At 41.9% G+C, this 18,902-nt stretch overlaps 1 protein-coding gene across 2 annotated transcripts in view; it reads right to left on the reverse strand.

Annotated features, from left to right (window-relative positions):
• KCNN1 (potassium calcium-activated channel subfamily N member 1) overlaps nt 1-17,346 on the reverse strand; it is a 121,426-nt gene extending 104,080 nt beyond the window's left edge. The window contains exon 1 of one of the 2 annotated variants that reach the window (XM_075825305.1): nt 16,898-17,346. In XM_075825305.1, coding sequence (XP_075681420.1) covers nt 16,898-16,927 — 30 coding nt within the window. In that variant the 5' untranslated portion in view covers nt 16,928-17,346. The remainder of the gene's footprint in view (nt 1-16,897) is intronic. The other variant, XM_075825304.1, reaches the window with a different exon arrangement.
• Between the last annotated feature and the right edge of the window lie 1,556 nt (nt 17,347-18,902).

An 18,902-nucleotide genomic window follows, 5' to 3' on the forward strand; every position in this document is an offset into this window, starting at 1 on the left:
CACAGCCCCCCCTGTAGGTAGCGCAACACAACCCCCTTATAAGAGGTAGCTGGCCCTACTGCTGCCACTCTCCGCTCTGCTTTCACTCACCGTCAAAAGAAGGCAAGAGTCTTGCGGTGGCGTTCTCACTGGTGTCGTTGCCGGCCCGGGAGTGGACCAGTCCAGTCACCTGACCTGTCCCCTGACGGGTGAGGTCATATTACAGGTCAGGTGACCGGACTGGTCCACTCCCGTGCTGGCATCGATCCCAGTGAGAATACCGCCGCAAGACTCCTGCCTTTGCTTGATCGCTGCTGCAGTCTGTTTTGATACAGCTGCAGCGTCCAGCGGGACATTTTGCAGACCGCCTGGGACGGCGGGACAGCGGTGAGAAACCGGGACTGTCCTACCGGATCCGAGACGGTTGGGAGGTATGACATACAGTCACCAAATAACTGCTCTCTCTCTCTCTCTCTCTCTCTTTCTCCCTCTCTCTCCTTGTCTCCCTGTCTCTCTCCAAATCTGCAACTTTATTTCAAATGGCCAAAGGACTCTTAAATGATGGCAAGACAACCCCTGTTAGGAATGAAGTCAGCCTAGTGTTGGATAGTGGGACAAAGTCAACTGATCGCCACGAGTCTAGTTTTTGAAACCCCTGGCAATCAGCTGTTATCACACTGGGAAGTTGGGGTGAGCCAGTGACCGAATCACAGCTTCGTACAACTCGACCTCCAGATCAGACAGGGCCTCATTCCCACTGCTGCTTGTGTAGCTTTTCTCCCACGCACCAAAAACCTAATTTGTTGATGCCCACAGCAGAGACAGTAGAATGCCCCCTGTGATAGTAATTTTGCCAACTTTATACATGTACTAAATAATTATTTTTTTTCATAGTATGGTTTAGCGCAGCAATTCTCAAAGTGTGTGGCACGCCTCACTGGTGAACCACAGCTCATCGACATAACTTCTAGCAGTCAGTGACTAATTGTTGGCGGGTTAAAGCAATGGAATCAAGCGACATTACTATCTTTTCCACCCATGTGACATTGGTAGTATAGAGGTCTGTCCCGTCCCATCCCATCGCTTACCGCTAAGAAGGAAGAATTTTTATGGGTGGCACAGTAAAAGGATTGCAATAGGATAGCTTGCCCTGGTCTCTTCTAATGTTTTCTGCCCCTCTATGCCCAACCTTAACCTTCAGTTACCAGCCACCCCTATCATGCACTATTCTGACTGAGCAGTAACCTTCCACTGGTGTTCTTCCCATACATAAGCAGTGATAAGCAGGTGTATGTGAAAAATATTTTTCTTTTTTTTTTTTATCTGAACCTCGGAAGACTTGTACCCTGCACTGTGGTATTTGTTTGGTGCTGCTACACATACTTTTTGGTGCTGCTGAGTGGGTAATATGGGTGAGGACCCCTCATCACCATGGTTTGGCTGGTGAGCCTTCAGTAAACATAGTTCATAGATAGTATGTAATATACCTAGTGGTCTAGAGTGACTTAGGTGTAAATATATCTGGTGACCTAATGGCTTAATCTCCTTTCTCCTTTCTCCTAACCTGTCACGGGTGTTACTAATCTCCATATTGAAGTCCACATTCTCTAAACAGTCTCTTTTTTTAGTACCAAAAAATGGCAGAATGGCATTTGTGAAGTAAATTTTGCAGGGAAGCACTTTTTTAAAAGAGTGAGCATGAGAATGCTTACCTAGAAGAACCATTAGTGTTGTACTATAATGTAGTTTAGGTGTTTATGGGCACAGAGATTGTATTTCATTTATATGTGTCTTATTATACAGCATGTGGCCAAAAAAGTAGCATCACTACTAACTAGTCACTTCTGCCACACACATGGGAGGAGATATATCAAAACGCATGCAAAGGAAAAGTGGAGTAATTGCCCATGAGAACCAATCAGATTCCACCTCTCATTTTTCAGAGGTTCTTTGGAAAATGAAATAAGCCACCTGATTGGTTGCGATGGGCAACTACTTCACTTTTCATTTTCACCAGTTTTGCTATAGCTCCCCCATTTCTTAAAGGTGTATACCATACTGTGAAAAGTATTTGCCACTGTCTTATTTCAGATGAGACATATTACTGCATTCCTCTAACACTAAAGAGTATCTTATTTTTAACTTCTTAATGACTGAGGTATTTTTGAACAGACACTGTTTAGCTGTTTTACATATGTGCTATTTTAATGGCCATAGTATTTTTATTTTTTTTATTATGCCAATTTTTGTAACAGATGACGTTTTCTTTTTGAATGCTGTGTATTTAAAGATGGAGGAGACGGAAGTGGTAAAAAATAAATAACATCTAAAGCGATATCAAAAGATGCAGACTATGGACATAAAATACTCAAAATACTGCGTGGGAGATTGGCATCACGAGAGGTAGGCACAATGGGCTCTGAACAGATAGGCTGCATTCACACAAGGTCATTACGTCCGTAATTGACGGACGTATTTCGGCCGCAAGTCCCGGACTGAACGCAGTGCAGGGAGCCGGGCTCCTAGCATCATAGTTATGTACGATGCTAGGAGTCCCTGCCTCGCTGCGGGACACTGTCCCGTACTGTAATCATGTTTTCAGTACGGGACAGTTGTCCTGCACTGCGTTCGGTCCGGGACTTGCGGCTGAAATACGTCCGTCAATTACGGACGTAATGACCTCGTGTGAATCCAGCCATAGAGACCGATAAAGTCCAAAAACAGGGCTCGTCTGTGTTTATTTACGATCTGGAAAAGAAACAGCCTTTATAGTTTAGGCAAAACAGAAAATAAATCCTGCTCTGCTGAGCACTAACTAACCAAGCAAACAGTCCTAACTATACCAGGGCCACTCTAAATGCCCCACTCGATCTGCCCCACATGCTGCAGGTGCAGCTAACTAACTAGTAACCTAGTCCTAATAACCAAGACGGACTAGAGATTAGGCCCCATGAACATGACCGAATTTTCATCTACCCGTAAATACGGTCCGTATTGCATCCATATTTGATCCGTATATATGGATCGCCGTGAAAAAAAAGAGGGAGGCTGCAAATGATGTCATCAACATGTTGCCTAGCAATGCTACCGTAAATACGGACGGTTTCCGGGTGCACATCAGTAGCCATCCGTATTTACAGAAGCTCACATAGGCTTCTATGGGAGAGTCCGTGCAGTGATTACCGACAAGAATAGGACAGGTTCTATAATTTTTTTCAGCACGGACATCCGTAAAAAATACAGAAAGGTTTTTTTGGGCTAATAGAATTAATGGATCCGTAATTACGGATGAAATATACAGTCGTGTGCATGGGGCCTTAGGGAACTCGCCCTACTCTTCCCCAATCCATCTACAGGCCCTTTTTCAAAATCCAACTTTGGAATGTCTGAGCTTTCCATTACAGACCAAACATTTCCTAGAGCCCATGACACATATAAAAGAAATCTAGGAAAAACATATCTTATGTCAATGACTTTCCCTGTCACTGCCTCACAACTGTCATGGTCAGTTAGGACTTGAAATGTAGAGACCTCATTTTAGACAAAGAAAAACTAACAGTATAACAGAGTTCTTGTAATTTAGCCAAAACTGTTATCCACCCCACAAAAAAGTAACTGGCTGCACCACCTTTAACAGAAATAATTTCGGCCAAGGGATATCTATAATTTAATATCAATTTTTCATACGGCTGTTGAGTAATTTCAGTACTTTCTTTTGCAGTACTACTACACATTGGTTGTGTATGTACTGCGAATTTGCGGTTGTATCAATGTATTTCTATTGGGTCAAAGTGAGGATTTTGTCATGGTAATTATGGTTTTGATATATACTTTATTTATTTTTTAAATACTGGCATGTTGACCAGGTCCTGGCATCCCCACATCATTATTTCAACACAAAGTTTTAAACAACTATTGACATGATGTTCTTACTATTGTGAAGGAATAAATTCAAAATTCCATGTTTTGTATTTTGTGTCAGTATACACTGCACAGTATGAAATTCATTTTTGTCTTTCAATTTGCCTTTTAATAATCTGTTGTACAGCCCGTAACGCGCATGCGCGGCCCCTGCTGTTCTCGCGGTCTCTGCTGTTCTCGAGATAACAGCAGGGACCGCGCATGCGCGTTACAACAGAACAGCCCATACATTTCGTCCGTCTTCCCAACACATACAGGAGCTGTGACAGCTGCTGTCTTGTACAGCGGTTGCCGCAGCTCCTATAGCGGGGACCAGTGGCGTAACTACCGCCGTAGCTGCCGTAGTGGCTGCTACGGGGCCCGCGGCATGAGGGGGCCCGTGTCGCCCGCCGGCACCGGCCCCCACCATGGCCGGAGGCTCCGCTAGCAGCCGCTATGGCTGCTACAGCGCGACGCCACTAAACACTACGGCAGAGCAGGGAGGTATCTCCCCGCTCTGCCATTAAACAAAAGAGATGTATCCCCTATCCACAGGATATCCAAAGGACAGGGGATACATGTGTGATCGCTGGCATTGATAGGGAGAACGGGGGATTGAAAGTCCCCTGAAGTTCTCCATCACAAACCTCGGAATTCCGGGGTCTGTGTCGGCAGCTCCGTAGAAATGAATGGAGCGCCGATCGCACTTGTGCGCATGCGTGACCAGAGCTCCTTTCATTTTTATTGAGCTGCGGAGACGCCGGAAGTCAGAGGTTAGTCATGGAGAACTTCGGGGGACTTTCGGTCCCCCGTTCTCCCTATCGCTGCCAGCGATCACACATGTATCCCCTATCCTGTGGATAGGGGATACATGTCTTTTGTAGGACACACTGTAGGTCAGATTTTTTTGGGGGGTTGGGGCTGCATGGCGTTACCTACAGGAGGGGCTGTATAGCGTTATCTACAGGGGGGGCTGTATAGCGTTACCTACAGGGGGAACTCTGTATGGTGTTACCTACAGGGGGGACTCTGTATGGCGTTATCTACAGGGGGACTCAGTATGGCGTTATCTACAGGGGGGACTCTGCATGGCGTTATCTACAGGGGGGACTCTGTATGCCGTTATCTACAGGGGGGACTTTGTATGCCGTTATCTACAGGGGGCTGTATGGCGTTATCTACAGGGGGGCTGTATGGCGCTTTCTACAGGGGGGCTGTATGGCGTTATCTACAGTGGGGAAGTATGGCGTTATCTACAGGGGGGATGTATGGCGTTATCTACAGGGGGGATGTATGGCGTTATCTACAGGGGGGCTGTATGGCGTTATCTACAGGGGGGGCTGTATGGCGTTATCTACAGGGGGGGCTGTATGGCGTTATCTACAGGGGGGGCTGTAAAAAAGACACTATCTACAAGGGGGGGTTGTGTGACACCCAGGGGAGGGGGGACCCCAGTTAAAAGTTTGCTATGGGGCCCAGTCTTTCCTAGTTATGCCCCTGGCGGGGACTGATCACTGTGCCCCCGCTGATTAACCCCTTAAAAGCCGCGTTCTATAGAGATCGCGGCTTTTTAGGGGTTAAGCTACAATCGCTGGCCTGCTACACGATAGCGGCCGGCGATAGTGACTATGGCAACCGGACACCTAACAATGGCGTCTGGCTATGCCATCGACGGAAGCCTAGTGGGTCCTGACAAAGTCAGGACCCACTATGCTTGCTGTCAGTGAGCAGCTGACAGCTCTAATACACTGCACTACGCATGTAGTGCAGTGTATTAGAATTGCGATCAGGGCCTCCTGCCCTCAAGTCCCCTAGTGGGACAAAGTAATAAAGTAAAAAAAAAGTAAAAAAAAGATGTGTAAAAATAAGAAAATAAGAGTTTTAAAAGTAAAAATCCCCCCTTTTCCCTTATCAGTTCTTTATTATTAATAAAAATATATAAACAAACAAATAAACTATACATAATTGGTATCGCCGCGTCCGTAACGGCCTGAACTACAAAATTATTTCATTATTTATCCCGCACAGTGAACGCCGTAAATGAAAATAATAATAAACCGTATCAGAATCACAATTGTTTGGTCACTTCACTTCCAAAAAAATGTAATAAAATGAGATCAAAAAGTCGCATGTACCTAAAAATGGTACTGCTGGAAACTACAGTTCATTTCGCAAAGAATAAGTCCTCGCACGGCTTTATTGATGGAAAAATAAAACAGTTATGGCTCTTAGAATAATTGAACACAAAAAGTAAATGATTTTTTACAAAAAGTATTTTATTGTGCAAACGCCATAAGACATAAAAAAAACTATAAACATCTGGTATCGCCGTAATCGTATCGCCCCGCAGAATAAAGTGAATATGTCATTTATAGCGCACGGTGAACGCTGTAAAAAAAATAGAATTAAAAAACAATAGTAGAATTGCTGTTTTTTTAGTCACCACGCCACCTAAAAATAGAATAAAAACTCATCAAAAAGCTGCATGCACCCCAAGAAAACTACAAAGGATTCCTCAAGGGATCTAGTTTCCAAAATGGGGTCACTTTTGGGGGGTTTCCACTGTTTTGGTACCTCAAGACCTCTTCAAACCGGACATGGTGCCTAATAAAAAGGCGGCCTCAAAATCCACTAGGGGCTCCTTTGCTTTCTCAAAACTGCAGAATCTGGGCAATAAGTATTACGTTGTTTCTCTGGTAAAACCTTTTGTGTTATAAAAAAAATGGTATAAAAAGGATTTTCTGACAAAAAAAAATAAAAATTTAAATTTCACCTCTACTTTGCTCTAAATTCCCGTGAAACACCTAAAGGGTTGATAAACTTTCTAAATGCTGTTGTGAATACTTTGAGGGGTCTAGTTTCTAAAATGGGGTGGTTCATAGGGGTTTCTAATATATAGGCCCCTCAAAGCAACTTCAGAACTGAACTGGAACCTAAAAAAATAAATAAATTAGGCATTACTTTGCTTCTTACATTATACTGATAATGAGCCGAGCCCACCCCGAGATGACCCCAGTTTTGACCGTTTGTATAAATGGAGACCCCTATTAGACCGTTTCAGTGCCCGGTTTTCCCAAGCATACACCCCCGAGAATTGTATTTCTATTGATGAGTCCTTGGTACATTTTAAAGGGAGGCATCAATTCCGCCAGTACCTGCCGAGTAAGAGGGCAAGGTATGGCGTGAAGATGTATAAGCTGTGCGAGAGTGCATCAGGGTATACCTACAAATTTAGGATATATGAAGGGAAGGACACCAGTATTCAGCCCCCAGAATGCCCCCCCCCCCCCTTACTGGGAGTTAATGCAAAAATTGTGTGGGATTTGGTGCACCCACTGCTGGACCAGGGTTACCACCTCTACCTGGATAATTTTTATACCTGCGTCTCAGTCTTCAAGTGCCTCGCTTCCAGAAGTCCTGTGGCATGTGGCACTGCTAGAAGAAATCTGAGAGACCTCCCTAAGACTCTGCTTGGGCAAACACTCAGAAGGGGTGAAAGCAGGGCACAATCTAACAGCAACATATTGTGTGTCAAGTACAAAGACAAGAGAGATGTCCTTGTATTGACAACAATACATGGTCACACCAGTACCCATGTACCAGTACAGAGACCCCCAAACCAGACTGCATCCTGGTCTACAATAGGTACATGGGAGGGGTGGACTTGTCAGATCAAGCCCTGAAGCCCTACAGCGCCATGCGGTGTGTATAAGAAGCTGGTCGTGCACATCATACAGATGGCATTGTACAATACGTTTGTGCTACGTCGATGTACAGGCCAGACGGGAACTTTTACTCGAATTTCAAGAGGTGGTTATCAAGAACCTAATCTTTAGGGACCAAGAAGAGGGGGCACCCAGTACTTCTGGTAGCGAGGCCACACGCATCGTACCAGGGCAACACTTTCCAGGAGAAGTTCCCCAAACTGGCAAGAAGGGAAAAATTCAAAAGAGGTGCAAAGTCTGCTATAAGAGGGGGATAAGGGAGGACACAATATATCAATGTGACACGTGTCCTGAAAAACTAAGGCTCTGTATGAAAGAGTGTTTTAAAATGTATCATACATCCCTTGATTTTTAATCTACCCCAGTTTTACATACCCTGATGCACTCCGCACAGCTTATCCCCCCCTCATCTTTCCCTTCTGAGCCCTGCTGTGTGTCCAGGCAGCTAATAACAGCCACATGTAGGGTATTGCCATAGCCAGGAGAACCCACATTACAGTTTATGGGGTGTATGTCTCCGGTCAAAATGCTCACTACACCTCTAGATGAATGCCTTAAGGGTGTAGTTTTTAAAACGGGGTCACTTCTTGGGGGTTTCAACTGTACTGGTACCTCAGGGGCTTCTGCATACATGACTTCGCACCAGAAAATCCCCAGTAGGCCAAATGGTGGTCCTTTCCTTCTGAGCCCTCCCATGGGCCCAAACGGCAGTTTATCACCACAAATGGGGTATTGCCGCACTCAGGACAAATTGGGCAACAGAATGAGGTATTTTATTTCTTGGGAAAATATTAAATTTTCAGCCAAAACGACATATTATTGGAAAAAATTAATTTTGTTTTAATTCCCAGCCCAATTCAAATAAGTTCTGTGAAAAAACTATGGGATCACAATGGTCACTACACCCATAAATGAATTCCTTGAGGGTTGTAGTTTTCAAAATGGGGTCACTTCTGGTGGGTTTCCATTGCTTTGATGCCTCTGGGGCTCTGCAAATGCGACATGGCACCCGAAAACCAATCCAGCAAAATCTGCACTTTTAAGAACACACAGCGTTCCTTCCCTTCTGAGGCCTCCCAAATGGCAGTTTATTACCACAAATAGGGTATTGCTGCACTCAGGAGAAATTGGGCAACAAAATTGAGTATTTTGTTCCCTGTGAAAATAAGAAATTTTGATAAAAAATGACATCTTATTGGAAAAAATGAATTTTTTTAAATTTCACAGCCGAATTCGAATAGGTGCTGTGAAAAAACTGTGCGATCAAAATGATAACAACAACCATAAATTAATTCCTTGAGGGTGTAGTTTCCAAAATGGGGTCACTTTTTGGGGATTCCTACTGTTTTGGCACCTCCACACCTCTTCAAACCTGACATACTGCCTAAAATATATTATGATAAAAAAAGAGGCCTCAAAATGCACTAGGTGCTTCTTTGCTTCTAGTCCACGAGCGCACTAGAGCCACATGTAGGACATTTCTAAAAACTGCAGAATCTGGACAATACATATTTAGTAGTATTTCTTTGGTAAAACCTTTTGTGTTACAGAAAAAAACTGAATAAAATTTAAATTCAGCAAGAAAAATTAAATTTGCTAATTTCACCTCCGCTTTGCTTTAATTCCTGTGAAATGCCTGGAGTGTTAAAAAACTTTCTAAATGCTGTTTTGAAAACTTTGAGGGGTCTAATTTTTTTAAATGGGGTGTTTATCGGGGTTTCTAATACATAGGCCCCTCAAAGCCACTTCAGAACTAAACAGGTACCTTAAAAAAAAGGCTTTTGAAATTTTCTTAAAAATATGAGAAATTGCTGTTTATGTTCTAAGCCTTGTAACGTCCAAGAAAAAATAAATAATGTTCAAAAAACGATGCCAATCTGAAGTAGACATATGGGAAATGTGAACTAGTAACTATTTTGGGTGGTATAATCGTCTGTTTTACAAGCAGATGAATTTATATTCTGAAAAATGCAATTTTTTCAAAATTTTCTCTACATTTTTACATTTTTCACCATTAAACACTGAACATATCGACCAAATTTTACCACGAACATGAAGCCCAATGTGTCACGAGAAAACACTCTCAGAATCGCCTGGATAGGTTTAAGCATTCTGACGTTATTACCACATAAAGTGAAATATGTCAGATTTGAAAAAATGGGCTCTGAGCCTTAAGGCCAAAACAAGGCTGCGTCCCTAAGGGGTTAATAAACCTTGCCAATGTCTCTCACTGTGGTTCAATAGAGACACAAAAATGGCTTTGTCATCCTTTCTAGAGACTGATATATCTCAACAACTTTTTGAATCTTGTAAACCTATATTGTATGAATTAAAGTAGTTCTGCAAACAGTCATGTGATATACGGATATAAAATTATACTAATTGTTTTTAATTCCAATTATTGCTCAGAAAGGTGGCACAATGAGTTATTAATGTCAAGGGTGCAGTAACTTTTTTCACATACTAAGGCCTCATGCACACTTCCGTCGGCCGTTGTATGGCCGCTAATGACGGATCCGTGAAACATGGACTGCACACGGATGGCTTCCATGTGCAGTCCACTGTTTCACAGACCAAATCAATGAAAAGGCAGAGACTGTTTCGTCAAAAACGGACAGGAATAGTACCTGCGGCCACACGGTTCAGTTAAAACAACGGAAGTGTGCATGGCCTCACTTAAATGAATGTGTCAGGATGCTATCAGTTAAAAAAATGGATAGCACCCTGACGAAAAAAACTGAAGTGGGCATGTTGCCTAAGGAGGTTGAATAAACTTGTTCCTTAACCCCTTCCCGCACAAGACAGTAACTATACGTCGTCGCGGGAGGTTACTTCCCGCACGAGGATGTATAGTTATTGAGTCGTTCCCGGTGCACACTGTCAGCGACATTGTGCACCGGGAATCGGGAGGTCAGCTGTCTCCGACAGCTGACACTGCACTTTTGCCGGCCAGCGGTCCTTTTCTGCTGATTTAGGCAATTAACCCCTCTAATGTGGCGATCGCCGCATTTTAGGGGTTTCCAGCACATCGACAGACCCTGGTCTGAAATCGCAGGGTTTGCCGATGGTGAGCATACCAAACGGAGGCCAAAGAATGGCCTCCGTGTCTTCCATGGACGGAAGCCTATCAGGACCAGGCAAGGCTACCCGATTGCATACTATCGGCGACAGCGTGCATCGGGAATCGGGAGGTCAGCTGTCCCCAAGGATTAAGGCAATTAACCTCTTAAATGCGGTGACCGATTGTGATCGCTGCCTTTATGGGGTTTATAGCACATCGGTAGCCCCCATGAAATCGTGGGGGCTGCCATGGCAACCGGAGACCAAACAACGGCCCCCGGGTTTGCCATGTATGGAAGCCTATGAAGACCAGCCTCTGGCTGGTCCTCATAGGCTTGCTGTCAGAGTGACTGTGACATCACACTGACAGTTGGAATACATTACACTACCTAGATAGTGTAATGTATTCTAGCAGCGATCACTGCTGCAGGTAAAAAAAAGAGAGTGTAAAAAGGAAAAAAAAAAAGGAAAAAAAGTTAATAAAAATGTTTTAGAAAAGTGTAAAAATAAAAGTTTTCTTTTCCCTATAATAAGTCTTTTATTATAGGGAAAAAATGTAAATGTTAAAAAAAAGTACACATATTTTGTAACACCACGTTCGTAACGACCCAAACTATAAAACTATAGTGTTATTTTTTCCGCATGGTGAACACCGCAAACAAAATACATGAGAAACTATGCCAGCATCGCTATTTTTTGGTCACCACCCCACTCAAGATATAGAATAAAAGTGATCAAAAAGTCACACGTACCCCAAAATAGTACCAATAAAAACTAAAACCCGTCCCGCAAAAAACAAGCCCTTACACAGCTTTTTTGACTGAAAAATAAAAAACTTATGGCTTTCAGAATATGGCCACACAAAAAGATAAATAATTTTATAAAAATATGATTTTATTGCGCAAATGCTGCAAAACATAAAAAAACTATATACATATGTTATCGCAGTAATCGTATCGACTTGCAGAATAGACTAAAACATAATTTATTGCGCATGGTGAACGTCGTAAGAAATAAAGAATTTAAAACCGCAAATTTAATAAAAAGTGATCAGGAAGATGTATTTTCCATAAAATGGTACCAATAAAAACTACAGCTCATCCCACCAAAAATAAGCCCTCACAGCGCTCAATCAACCAAAAAATAGAAAAGTTCTGGCTCTCGGAATGTGATGATAGAAACCAATTATTTTTTTTTAACAAATAGTCTTTTCTTTGTAAAAGTAGTAAAATATAAAAAAAATATATAAATTTGGTATCACCGTAATCGTACTGAGACGCAGAATAAAACTAAATTGTCGTTTTTTCCAATTTCAGCCCACAAATAATTTAGTTTCAATTTCCCAGTACATTTTATGGTACTTTAAATGGTGTCAATAGAAACTACAACTCCCCCTGCAAAAAATAAGCCCTCACACTGCTCTATTGACGGAAAAATAAAAAAGTTAAGGCTCTTGGAAGGCGGGGAGTGAAAAACGAAAATGAAAAAGCAAAAAAGGATCAGTCTTGAAAGGGTAAATTAATTTCTAATAAAAAAAACTTTTATGACCACATATGGGGTATTGCCAAACTCGGGAGAAATTGCTTTTCAAATGTTGGTGTTTTTTCACTTCTATCCCTTGTGAAAATTAAAAAATTCAACATTTTAGTGGACAAAAATTTTGTTTTTAATTTTCACAGCCTAATTCCACTAAGTTCTACAAAAAACCTGTGTCGGGTCAAAACGCTAACTATACCCCTAGAAAAATTCCTTGAGGGTTGTAGTTTCCAAAATGGGGTCACTTTTGGGCGTCTTCCACTGTTTTGGTCCCTCCGGGGCATTGCAAACGCGACATGGCACCGAAAACCATTCCAGCAAAATCTGCGCTCCAAAATCCAACCAGTGTATTACCACATATGGGATATTGCCATAATCGGGAGAAATTGCTTTACAAATGTTGGGGTGCTTTTTCTCCTTTATTCCTTGTAAAAATTAAAAAAATCTAAGTTTTAACAGAAAAAAAGTAGATTTTCATCTTCACAGACTAATTCCACTAAATTCTGCAAAAAAACTATGGGGCAAAAATGGCAACTATACCCCTAGAAAAATGCCTTGAGGGGTGTAGTTTACAAAATGGGGTCACTTTTGGGGGGTTTGATTGTTTAGGCATCACAAGACCTCTTCAAACCTGACATGGTGCCTAAAATATATTCCTAAAAAAAGGAGGGCCCAAAATCCACTAGGTGCTCCTTTGCTTCAGAGGCCGGTGCTTCAGTCCATTACCACACTAGAGCCACATGTGGGATATTTCTAAAAACTGCAGAATCTGGGCAATAAATATTGAGTAACGTTTCTCTGGTAAAACCTTCTGTGTTACAAAAAAATGTTATTACCAATGAATTTCTGCAAAAAAAATATAATTTGTAAATTTCACCTCTACATTGCTTTAATTCCTGTGAAACGCCTAAAGGGTTAAAATACTTTCTGAATGCTGTTTTGAATACTTTGAAGGGTGCCGTTTTCAAAATGGGGTAATTTATGAGGACTTTCTAATATATAAGGCCCTCAAAGCCACTTCAGAACTGAACTGGTCCCTGTAAAAATAGCCTTTTGAAATTTTCTTGAAAATATGAGAAATTGCTGCTAAAGTTCTAAGCCTTGTACCATCCTAGTAAAATAAAAGGACGTGAAAAAAATGATGCAAACATAAAGTAGACATATGGGGGATGTTAACTAGTAACTATTTTGTGTGGTATAACTATCTGTTTTACAAGTAGGTACATTTAAATTTAGAAAAATGCTAATTTTTGCAAATTTTCTCTAAAATTTGACCTTCTTCACAGATAAATACTGAATTTATCGACCAAATTTTTTCACTAACATAAAGTACAATATGTCACGAGTAAACAATCTCAGAATCTCTTGGATAGGTAAAAGTATTCCAAAGTTATTACCACATAAAGTGACACATGTCAGATTTGAAAAAATCATCTGTGTCCACAAGGCCAAAACGGGCTGCGTCCTAAAGGGGTTAAATAAATACTATCAATATTATTATTGTTTAATATGTGGCTATTTTTCTTCCTCTTTGGCTAATATTTCATTTTGTTTAAACATCAGAAATATATTACGTGTGACAAATATGCAGTAATAAGAGACATCTTAAAAATATGCTGTGATCGTAAAGAGGAAGCCTCTAGATGAAACAAGAACTCAGTCATGAAATGAAAGGCAACACAATCTCAGACATAAACCGCCATAGCATAACGAAATTGTCTGTCCTTGGCTGCAATATTCACTACTGCCTCTGTATCAACATCAGTATTAGAACCGTTACAGCTTCATGGATTAGATTGTCATGGTCGAGCAGCTGTGCACAAGGCTGAGATCACCATCCACAATGCCAATCTTTGTCTGGAGTAGTGAAAAGCACCCCACCACTGGTCACTGAAACAGTGGAAACATGCTCTGCAATAATGAATCACCATCTGAAAGTCTAGTGTGGCAGTTTGGTAGACGAGTCATCTGGGGTTGGCAGATGCCACAAGAATGCTTCCTGACTGAATGGGTAGTGTTGGCTATAAAGCTTGGTGGTTTGAGCTGGGCTCCTTAGTTTGAGTGAGTTGAAATTGTAATGCTACATACAATGATGATCTAGGGTACTGTGTTCTTCCAGCGCAGTAGCTGAGGTGATGAGAAAAATTTTACAGAACCCATAACTCAACCTCATTAAACACCTTTGGGGTGAGTTAGGGTACCAACTGCAAGCAAGGCCTTATTGACCAACATCAGTGCACAAAAGAACACATTTTCATGTGGCTGAATGGATGCGAATTCCCTCAGGGATCTTCTAAAAATGAATGGAAAGCATTTTTCTAAGAGTAGAGGATGTTATTCCAGCAAAATGGACCAACTCCGAACTTATGCCCATGGTTTTGTATTGATAGGTGCACCAAACACTATTGGTTGTGATGTTTTCATGCCCACATACCTTTAGCCATATACATAAAATGTATACATTTGAAAGTACAATTGACATCTTTCCAAGCGGTGACATCATTCATCTAGTGTGCATGTTTACAAGGTGATCTGGTAAAACTTATTTGAGATGACTACCCAAAATTAAATTGAAAAATGGTCTTCTAGAGGGGTGGACTTCTCAAAGAAGATGACCAGTATGCATAGTGTTTGACAGAACACAAATCTGTCACAGGAAATCTGGTCTAGATAAAGGGAAGGTCTTCTGAAAGAGGTTATGTTTTTGAGAGGTTACATTATATATGAAAATATTTTTTGTAAATATTTTGAATGAATATTCATGCAGTTATGTGTTTGTTGACACTGTTTCCAGTTGAGGATTTTTACAAATGTTCTGCCTTTTTGGATTATCGGTTGTATGACTGGCATATGGCCATTTTCATTCTAAGTAATTGACATGGTATATTGAAAAAAATAAATAAAATAGACTAGTAAACGTAGCTAACTATCCATATTTTATAAATGGGTAAATTATGAAGGCCTTGTTTACAGAATAGATGCTAATGTCTAGGGGGTCAATATATATATATATATATATATATATATACACAATATACATATAAAACTTACCTTTTACCAAGTATTCAATTTGTATGTCTAGCATCTTGCTATATTGGTTCAAAGCTTTTATATATATATATATATATATATATATATATATATATATATATACATATATATATATATGTATGTATATATATATACATGTGTGTATATATATATATATATATATATATATATATATATATATATATATATATATATGTATATATATATATATATATATATAAAAGCTTTGAATCAATATAGCAAGATGCTAGACATACAAATTGAATACTTGGTAAAAGGCAAGTTAGGACTAACTGACAAAGTTTGGCAGCAGAGGGGTAGGATATCACTTGTCTGGATTTATCTAGGTGAAGAAACTTATCTGCAAAGTAGAATTCTGTGAAACGTCTTATAGATTTGGAACACAATAGATATAGCAAACCTTAAAACTGTAAAAATGTGTAGAAATAACACCAGTCCATGTATAGGTATCAAAATGAGTCCAAAGCATATTCAAGGTTAAGTTAATGGGTTTAAAGCCGAGAGGAGCAGGATCTTAGTATGCAGCGGATAACATTAGAAGGATAATCCTACCTAGGGTGAAATATCACAAGGAACTAGAAGTTCTAAAGCTATACCTATATACATAGAGATTGATAGCACAGTTCCTCCTGTGATTATAGACACAGAAGCTCCCGTATTGACTGCATGTCCTCTAGGTAACGCAGGGTGATTCACACAGGGATAAAACCTTATGTATAGTAACCTTGTTGTGGCACCTGTAACTCCCATCATTGGACACACACACATGCGTTTCTCGCTGCAGTTTACATCCATAAAGGTCATTATGGGAGGGTAAGAGCATGGAGAGTACATGTACATAAATCCATAGACATAGAAATGAAGAGACATACGCAACCGCATCAAAGAGAATGGCATAGTTCAGTTCAAACACGCAAACGCATTCCTGTACTGCATTAACTGCATTGGCACACACTAATGTCTCACTGAGGCATAGATATACAACAACTCTAGTCTATTGCAGGCAAGGAAACACCATCAGCTTATACACTACTACATTTTCCATAGCCTCTCACCTTCCACCCCAATAGACAATCTTCCCTCCAGTAACCTTATATTTTCTTACTTATAACACATTCATTATTTAAGGCTTCTACATTTCTGGACTGAGTTTCATTCTTTGCTCAATTTCTTGCTCACTTAGAGTCCTAATAATACCCCAAACCTTATACAGCCCAGGAATACATCTATGAGAACCGATTGAAATCTGCACTGGGGACCCTGCATGTAGGGACCGATCCCCTCAGCTAAGGGGGGTCATTGGTTAACTTTCTGCAGACAACTATATATATATATATGCACCTTTTTTTTAATAGACAATTAATAGAAGACATTCCCATCTTCTGCACTATTTCTGAATCACTGCTCAATCTGAACCCCACAAAGCATTACAGTCCATCAATATGCAGTCAAATGTAAGCAACAACCTGCCATCAAGGTTCCATTAACCCTATGGGGCAATATGTGTTTGGTTATGCTCCATAGGGCCTGCGGTAATGTATGTGCTATAGCAATAATTGACTTGTTGACCCCCTTTTCCAAAAAAAAAAGAGTACATCCCAGTGCCCTGTTATCCACCCACTTACCCATGCTGCGAACTGGAAACCAAGCCACATAGGGTTAATTCTCTGGCATAGCAGGACCGAGACGATCTTCTCCAGGACATGGGATGGTAATTGTATAACATTCACTCCTTCTGCTGCCTTATTTTGCTTGGAATGGGGCAAGGAAATCAGAGCAGAAGTTGTTCCCGTGGCATTCGCCGCACTGCCGCAGCCGAGGAGCCCACCCTGGTCTTGTAGATTGGTCAATGCTGCAATGTCTCTTCTCTCCAGCCCTCCCTCCCCCCGCAATTCAAACGGGTAACACAGCTCGCAGAGCCTTGCAGCGGGTGCCTTTATATCCTGCAGTTGGGCAGCAAGGCTGCAAAGGGTGACCTGGCTGCAGACATGCCGTGCCTGGCTGGCATGGGTGGGGAGGTCTAAGCTTTGGCTGGCTATGGTCTGTTACTTGGGTATCATGTGAGGTTTTGGTAGACACCCCCTAGTCCTGCAGATTAGATACTGCAGGTAATACAGCACGTTGCTGCTATGTGAAATGTTCCAGTATGCAGAGAAGGGGATAGACTTGCAGCTCTACATGATAAAGGACGGCTCATATATGCCACATGTTTCATGTATTCAGGCTGTATGTTGGCATTATGCTTGTGTGAATGACAACTGAGAAATGCTTAGACAATACAGAGCTTCTTAGGAATGTGGTGCGCGGCTGAAGGGCAAAAACACTGGGGATGGATTGGTGTATAGTGTTGACGGACAGCTTGTATTCCCGCACACGTACTTAGGACTGAATGCTGTGTGGTAATGAAGGACAGCTCCCAGTACCTGAACATATAGGAAAGAGTGCTGTGTGGTGATGAAGGACAGCTCCCAGTACCCGCACATATAGGATAGAGTGCAGTGTGGTGATGAAGGACAGCTCCCAGTACCCGCACATATAGGAAAGAGTGCTGTGTGGTGATGAAGGACAGCTCCCAGTACCCGCACATATAGGATAGAGTGCAGTGTGGTGATGAAGGACAGCTCCCAGTACCCGCACATATAGGAAAGAGTGCAGTGTGGTGATGAAGGACAGCTCCCAGTACCCGAACATATAGGAAAGAGTGCTGTGTGGTGATGAAGGACAGCTCCCAGTACCCGCACATATAGGATAGAGTGCTGTGTGGTGATGAAGGACAGCTCCCAGTACCCGCACATATAGGATAGAGTGCAGTGTGGTGATGAAGGAAAGCTCCCAGTGCCTGAACATATAGGATAGAGTGCTGTGTGGTGATGAAGGACAGCTCCCAGTACCCGAACATATAGGATAGAGTGCTGTGTGGTAATGAAGGACAGCTCCCAGCACCCGCACAGATAGAATAGAGTGCTGTGTGGTGATGAAGGACAGCTCCCAGTACCCGAACATATAGGAAAGAGTGCTGTGTGGTGATGAAGGACAGCTCCCAGTACCCACACATATAGGATAGAGTGCAGTGTGGTGATGAAGGACAGCTCCCAGTACCTGAACATATAGGATAGAGTGCTGTGTGTTGATGAAGGACAGCTCCCAGTACCCGAACATATAGGAAAGAGTGCTGTGTGGTGATGAAGGACAGCTCCCAGTACCCGCACATATAGGATAGAGTGCAGTGTGGTGATGAAGGACAGCTCCCAGTACCTGAACATATAGGATAGAGTGCAGTGTGGGGATGAAGGACAGCTCCCAGCACCCGCACATATAGGATAGAGTGCAGTGTGGGGATGAAGGACAGCTCCCCCAGTACCCGAACATATAGGATGGAGTGCTGTGTGATGAGGAAGGACAGCTCTGAGTACCTGAACATATAGGATAGAGTGCTGTGTGGTGATGAAGGACAGCTCCCAGTACCCGCACATATAGGATAGAGTGCTGTGTGGTGATGAAGGACAGCTCCCAGTACCCGCACAGTTAGAATAGAGTGCTGTGTGGTGATGAAGGACAGCTCCCAGTACCCAAACATATAGGATAGAGTGCTGTGTGGTGATGAATGACAGCTCCCAGTACCTGAACATA

The sequence above is a fragment of the Rhinoderma darwinii genome, chromosome 1 (assembly GCF_050947455.1).
Source record: "Rhinoderma darwinii isolate aRhiDar2 chromosome 1, aRhiDar2.hap1, whole genome shotgun sequence".
NCBI classification, from domain to species: Eukaryota; Metazoa; Chordata; class Amphibia; order Anura; family Rhinodermatidae; genus Rhinoderma; species Rhinoderma darwinii.